This window comes from Tupaia chinensis, unplaced genomic scaffold (assembly GCF_000334495.1).
Source record: "Tupaia chinensis unplaced genomic scaffold, TupChi_1.0 Scaffold000602_1, whole genome shotgun sequence".
NCBI classification, from domain to species: domain Eukaryota; kingdom Metazoa; phylum Chordata; class Mammalia; order Scandentia; family Tupaiidae; genus Tupaia; species Tupaia belangeri.
Window position 1 is genome coordinate 1,761,335 of NW_006160120.1, and position 7,187 is coordinate 1,768,521.

Below are 7,187 nucleotides of genomic sequence, written 5' to 3' on the forward strand. Positions count from 1 at the left end.
AGGAGCTTCTTGCGGCGTCCGGCCAGGCTGAGCTTGTAGTCGGTGCCGTCGCAGGTGCAGGCCTCGCTGCCCTGCCCGTAGGACTTGGGCACGAGGTTGGAGAGGGCCCCACCGCCGCCCAGCCGCACGGGGCCCTTGCACTTGTGCAGCTTCAGCTTCCCCGAGGTGTCCTCCACACACTGCCACTTCTGCCGCAATGAGAAAAGGCCGTTTCTTGTTACTCCTCTGCATGGAAACGAGCCGGAGTGGACACAGCAGAAGGGAGCACAAGGGAAACGGAGTCTTCTCACTCCTGCGGCTACCTGCGGGGCCCCTGTGCACCAGGGCTGGGCCGGAGCTGGGCTCCTCGCACCCTGTGATGCTTTGCCTCGGGTCTGGGCAGGAATCACCTCCTACAAATGTCACTGTGTCCACCCAATAGCAAGGGACACACCTTGGGAGGCACTGGCCTTGCTGGTCGGCTGGTCCAGGCCTGGGCTAGCCTGGGCTGCAGTTTGAGGGGACAGCCACCGGAGGGCAGGGGCCGCGGCCGTGCCACCTCACCTGTCCCAGCTGCTCACAGGCCGTCTGGTACTCGGCACGCTGACACAGGTCCTTCACACGCTGGTACTTGGGCAGGAAGTTCTCCTGCTGGGCATCCACCTTGTCGCTGTCCCTCTTGTGGAGCAGTTTGCTGTGGGTGGACAGTGAGCGCTGCAGGACTGTCTGACCTTTGAGGGGCCCTGGAGGTGCCCACGACCAGCCAATGGTGGCCCTAGTTTAACCTCTAATGAGAAGCCCAGTCCAGCTGAACCCAATCCCTGATTCTTAGGAGACTTAAGAAAGTGGAATTTAAATAAACCTCCCCAACATGAGACGGCAATAAATTATAATAAAAACGCTGAAGTTGCAGTCCAGTCTGGACGAAGCAGGTCTACACGACACACATGGCCTCCAGATGCAAATTCTGCCCTAACCACAGGAACAGTGAACGGGCCTCTTTGTGTCTAGGGGGCTTGGGACCATTCCGAGTCACCGTTGGAAGGTACAACGACTGCACTGTTCCCCTCGTGCCCTGGACAATGAGACCTTCGATACCCCAGATGTAGGTAGGGCTGCAGGAGCCACTGGGCTCACAGGGGGTGAGGTCCCCATGAAGGTGGCCCCCACCCAGGCCTGGCACTCACCCTCTCTCCACCAGGAAGGAGTCCCTCCAGACCCTCATCTTCTTTTTTAAGTGAAACCTGGGGGAGAGAAAGCACACTTTCAGCTTCTCGTCTGAACGGGGGCCTCACTCATGCACCTGCTTTCCTGGGAGGACGGTGCCCAGGCCCCCGGGCAGTCGTGGTGTGCAGGCCCAGCTGGGATCAGAAAGGCGCCCGTGCCTTCCTCTGAGCAGAATCACATCTTCTCCAAGTACAGAGAGGGCTGAGTCTGAAAGTTGAGGGTGGGAATGGCCCGGGTCAAAGTGGCTTGAAATCACACACAGCGGTGCGTGTACACACACGTCTCAGTGCCTCCAGGGCAGTCCAGCAGTACCCCCAGCCCTGAAGAGATGGTGAACGCTTTTTATAAAAATTGGCCAGGTGTGCTTGCCAGACGACGACAGAGACAGAGGGAGAGGGAGAAAACAGACGATGGGGCATGGCCACACTGCAGTCCCTTCTCCACACCGCTGTGGTTCTGGGCATGCACACATGCCCAGCATGTTTTCCAAGCCACCAGGGCTGGGATTCGAACCGCCCAGTTGGTCATGTGGGAATCTAGCTCCACTAAGCACGAGAGGCAGCGGTTGTCCTGACTTGTCCCGAGGAGGCTTTTCTCTTGATGCTTTAGAGTTGGGTGTGTGTAACTAGAACATGCATTTCCTGCAGTGCCACGCTATCGTGCACTTTCCAGATGGGGAAGCAGGAGAAGGAGGCTTCCACCCTGCACCCCAACTCCTCCGTGTCCTGGCTCCAGGCTAGTGTCTGCTGCCCCACGCTACAAGTCTGCCTTAAATCCTTACAGCCCACTCAGCCTCACAGAGGGAGGAAGCAGTGGAGGTGGCCTAGGGCCGGCCTCACCCAAAAAGGCTCGCCCGCAAGGTCAGCGTCTTGAAGCTGGGAGCCCAGTGTGCAGTTACAGCGCTGGTCACCAGATGGCGATGCGGCCACACCACTGGTCGCCCCTTAGTTTCCTGTCCCCGCCCAGGCGCAGCCCGCAGTACCCCAGTGGATATTTGAGCACCATGACCAGCCCCTTTTCTATCTCCTGGGACCCCTGGGAATATATTCCTGCCACACCATCCAGCATTAAAGCCACGGGGCGTGGCGAGCGACAGTCTGAACTCCTGGGGTGGCATTGGACGTGCTGTGAGATCTCCACGAGTCACTCAACCTCTTTGGGGTGCAAATTCCAAATGGGTAAAACTGGGAAGGTAAGAAAGCCTGTGTCACTGGGATCCTGTGAGGACCAAGGCGACACCATCCCTCAAAGCACGTTGACCAAGAACCGCAGCCAGCACGCAGGGATCGCGCGATCGGCGCAACTCCCGCGATCACGGTGGCTGCGGCTACTACTCGGCTACTGCCAGTTTACGGAAACCCGGCTCTGAGCGGGTCCTGCACTCCGGACAGAAGACGGAATCTGGAGAGGGGGCTTTCCTTCTCTCCCACGGGGTCGAGAAGGGTTTGGGACGGGGGACCCTAGGGCTGTTGGAGACCCCTGACCTTAGACCCACACGGTTTGGCTCTGAGCTCAGGCGGGCTGGGGAGCCAGCTCCTCCCCTCCCCGGGGTCCCTCCCTACGCACCGATTCGCCGGTCGCTCAGTGTCCAGCAGCTTGAGGATGGACTTCCCGTCCATGTCGGAGGGGATGTCCAGCCCTGCGATGTCCAGGATGGTGGGCGCCAGGTCGATGTTGAGGACGATGTGGGGATTCCTGGGGACAGGGAGAGAAGCAGGTTGTGACGGTCACTCTCCAGCTCACCCCTGGAGAGCTCTCCCTGCAGCCTACCTGAGGCTCACCCCGATGCCTCCCATGCCCTCCAAACACAGGACACAGAGTGGGCTTTGTCTTCCCCATTACCCAAAGGAAGCCCACCTGCCGCAAGGGGCCTCCCAGGCCAATACTAGCCCTGGCCGCTCCTCTATCCTTGCTGCCCCTCTGGAACATCCTGCCAGAGAGCAGCTTGGCACTGTACCCCCTTAGCTCTCTGCCTGGCTATTACCAAGAGGCCTGAGAGGGCTCCACGTAGCCAGGCTCCCTGCCAACACTGCCGCCCCAGTACCTCACCTCAGTGTGCTCCTCTCCCAGAGTGTGGGCCGAACCAGGCTTGTGCTAACCCGTGGGCCCAGTGAAGGCTGTCCTGTGACCATGCAACCTTCTTGTCCTGTCCCTTTCTGGCTCTGAAGCAGCCATAAACCTGCCCCTGGCGAGGCCTCCTGGTGAACTATCGGGGAGGCAGGCCTGGGGTCATAGCCTCTTGCTAGCACCTGACCAATCCCACGAGTGGGGAAGTTAATTCTTCCCCAGACAAACCTCCAGATGAGCCTGCTGCCCTGGCCGACACCCTGGTCTTAGCCTAAGCAGAGGACCCTGTGACGCTGGGCCCTGCCTGAGTACCCCACTTAGAACTGCGCCCTTCAGGACCAGCAGCGGCATAATGGTTATGTCGCTGGCCTCCCATGTAGTCGACTGTGGTTCTAGTCTCAGACCCTGGGGCTTAATTAAAACTCATGCCAGGCATGTGTGCGTGCGTGCCCAAAATCTCAACAGGAGAATGAAGGTGAAGGGTTTGTGGCATGGCCATCCTCCCAGGAGGTGATTTCTTGCTTTCTGTTTCTTTGGCGAGTGCACGTACCCTATAGTAAAATTCTCTCTAAAAAAAAAAAAAAAGAAGAAGAAGAACTGCACCCCTCGGTGCTCCCACTCTCTTCCCTGCTTTATCAACCTTCCATCCACTACAAAGTGTATAATTTACCTGGTTTGTTATCTGCTGCCTGGTGAGCCTGAGTGGCAGGAGGGCAGATGATTTGGCACCTCTGTACCCCTGCACACACACACCTAGGGCTCACTAAATACCAGCGAGGGGACATGCCACATGTTGGTCCCTTCTTCCATCTCCTGCCTCTACCTGGTGTGTTCCCAATGTGGTGGCAACTTCCGGGCTGTGCTCAGCAGAGGGCCTACACCTGCTGAGCGAGCATGGACACATTCTCCATCAAGGAAACTTAGTGCCTGCCCTGCTCCCCGCTGCCTGAGGACGAGAAGCAGGCCAGGGTGCCAGGGGCTCCGTCATCTTCCTCCCTGGTCCCTGTGAATACTGCAGGTGGCAGGTGTGCTGGGGGATTTGGGAGGGTGAGGTCGGGCTGCACCGTGGAGGGGCTGAAGGCCACTTCAACCTGGCAGGTGAGGGAGTTGGAGTTGGCTGAGGGAGGGGACGCTAAGCTGGAGCTGCAGTCACCAGAGGACACAGAGGCCCACTGGTCCATGTCCCCAGTACTGGGGTGGACAGTTGTGGCGGGGCCAGGCACACCTTGCTCTGTGGCCCCAGCTTCCCAAGGAGCCTGCACTGTTCAGATCTCCCACTGGACGTCCTCAGCCTATCCCTCGAGGTTCCTATCACCCCAGGTTACAGTGACTGGTTCCGGGCAGACATCACGGAAACATTGAGGTGGTGGGACTGGCAGCCTAGAACTCCTAAACACGCCACCAGTACCCCCCCGGTGCAGGAGCAACACCATGCAGCCCCGGTGTAAATGCGTTTCTTTCTGGGTGCTGGTGATGTTAGACCCATGGGAGCCTCAAACTCACCCATGTGCCTTCCAAAGCCCCATCCGAGGGGGTCTCCTAACACCCAGCAGGGCCAGGGGCTGCTGCTATGGCCTCCGACCTTTCTACGCTCCCTCTTGCCCAGCGCGGCATCTCAAAGGGCACCCCAAGGATAAAGGCTGGTGAGAGCTGGGCCCGGGGCCTCGAGGAAGGAGGCGGGGAGCCTGTTTCCCTCCGTGCGGCTGCCAGGAGCTGGCTCAGCTGATCTCGGCTGATAACGCTGCCCGACTGAGTCTGGGCTCCTCCCGACAACCACCGCGCCCAGCGACTGCCCAGCCTGGGGCAGGCATCACGGGCTGGCGGCCGCCCCTGCAGTCCTGGCACACAGCCCCGACCCAATGTTTTCACAGGTGCTAAGGACTCCTGCCTCGCCTGCCCCGGCAGGGGTAGAGACTGCGTCAGAAGCCACCCTGGGTGAGGTCATTGCCATGCCAGTTGGCACCGAGGTTCACCTGACCAAACTGTGTGACCTGGGGTGTGGCTGTGGCTGCATCATGCGGTTTAAGGTCGAAGGAGCTGGGAGGCTCCCTAGAACCCCGGGCCCTGCAGGGCGTGCACTTACAGAGAGCCCGCCTCCACGTTGGGGCCCCTCACGTAGAAGGGCACCCTGATGTCGAACTCGTACGGCATGGACTTCCCTTTCACCAGGCCGAACTGGCCGATGTGGTAGCCGTGGTCGGCAGTGTAGACGATGTAGGTGTTGTCCAGCTCACCCGTCTCCACCAGCATGTTGTAAATCTGCAATGAAGGGGGACAGGTGAGGGCTGGGGCCCTGGGCCTGCTGGTTCTGCCCCATGCGTGACCAGGGGCCGGAGGTCAGCCTGGCCTTCCCCGGCTTCAGAGCTTTGCTCAACCAGCCGTCCCCTCTCAGCAAGGCCCCGGGACTATCCCACTGTAACTGCAGTCTTCCTGCTCCCGTCACTTCCTGTCCCCTCTCCCCACTCGTCACAGCGTGTCTCGCCTTCTGTCTGTAGCGCCAGTGCCCACGCTGGCACGGAGGTCCCACTAGGCAGGGCCTGCCGTTCAGACCCCGCCTGAGAGTCCTGTGAACACAGTCTCCCTCCAGTGCTGCCGTGTGAGCCGACCATGAGGCTGGCTTTGGCCTCTGATGGGAGCTTGTGACCTACGACAGCGCTGTCACAGAGCTTTCTGGGTGCCAGTGATGTCAAGGTCTATGATGGCCGATATGGGAGTCACCAGTCCTGTGTGGCTACCCAGCACATGCAGCGTGGCTGGTGTGAACCGAGGAACTGAATTTCACATTGGATTGTGTTTGTTTGTTTGTTTTGGAGAGGTTTTTGCTATTGGGCACATGCGCTCGCCAGAAAGACAGAGAGAGACAGAGCGATAGAAAGAGAGAAATCACCCCCCCAGGGGGAATGACCATGCCACAATCCTTTCTCCTCCACTCTCTTCTTGGGATCTTGGGCACGCACACACACACACACACACACACACACACCTGGCGTGAGGTTAAGCTACTGGGTCCGGGATTCAAACCGTGGTCAACTACATGGGAGTCCAGTGGCATAGCCATTACACCAACTGCTGATCCCTGGATTTAATGAACTAGCCATAGTAAAGAAAACGCATACTGAATAGCCACACGGTGGAATACTACCCAGCGAGGACAAGGGACCAGGAGCTGGTACATGCCACCCCGCCGGTGACCTTGACAGCTGGATGCTCAGAGAAGCCAGACACGGAGGCCACTGGCTGCGTGGTCCCACGTACACAGAATGCCCACAGCAGGAAAGGTGAGACAGCCAGCCAGAGACTAGCAGCTGCCCAGGGCTGGGTGGGGCCGAGGCTGAAGGTGGGGGTGATGGCTGAGGCTGTGGGGTTTCTTTTTAGGGTCATCAAAGTGTTCTCAAGTGGACTGTGGCAGTGGCGCGGCCATGTCTGTGACTATATTAAACCCACTGAGCTGTACACTGAAAGTGGGTGAACTGTACGCTACGTGAAATGGTCTCTCAATAAAGTTGTCCAAATACAGCTGGCAGGTAGCGTGGTGGTTAGGGCACCAGACTCCCGCATGGCTGACCACGGTTCAAATCCCGGTTCTGGTGGAGTACATTCTTACTTCCTCTGATCAAATTAAAAATAATAATAATGAAGAAATACACTTAAATAACTCTTGAAAATCAAAACAAGTAAAATGTGGCTGGAATAGCAAAAACCCCAGTGGAATGTGAACCACCAGGTACGGCAGGAGCAGGGAGCTGGTCTGGAACGTGAGTTTCCCGAGGTGGGTTCTGAGGGATTGCTCAGCACTCTGTCCCCAGGCACCTGTTCAGCCAGCACCTTGGTTCCCACTCTGTAGCTGAGGGCAGCTGGGAGAGCCCAGGGGGCGGGGAGCTGTGGCCTAGCCAGGCTCGAGGCTCGGGGTTCCG

At 58.6% G+C, this 7,187-nt stretch overlaps 1 protein-coding gene across 1 annotated transcript in view; it reads right to left on the reverse strand.

Annotated features, from left to right (window-relative positions):
* Positions 1-7,187, reverse strand: part of SULF2 (sulfatase 2) — an 87,981-nt gene that overhangs the window by 16,116 nt on the left and 64,678 nt on the right. Inside the window, exons 7-11 of the mRNA XM_027775747.1 lie at positions 5,357-5,532; positions 2,773-2,901; positions 1,167-1,223; positions 544-673; positions 63-188 (exon numbers count right to left, since the gene is read on the reverse strand). Of these exons, the coding sequence (XP_027631548.1) occupies positions 63-188; positions 544-673; positions 1,167-1,223; positions 2,773-2,901; positions 5,357-5,532 (618 nt within the window). The remainder of the gene's footprint in view (positions 1-62; positions 189-543; positions 674-1,166; positions 1,224-2,772; positions 2,902-5,356; positions 5,533-7,187) is intronic.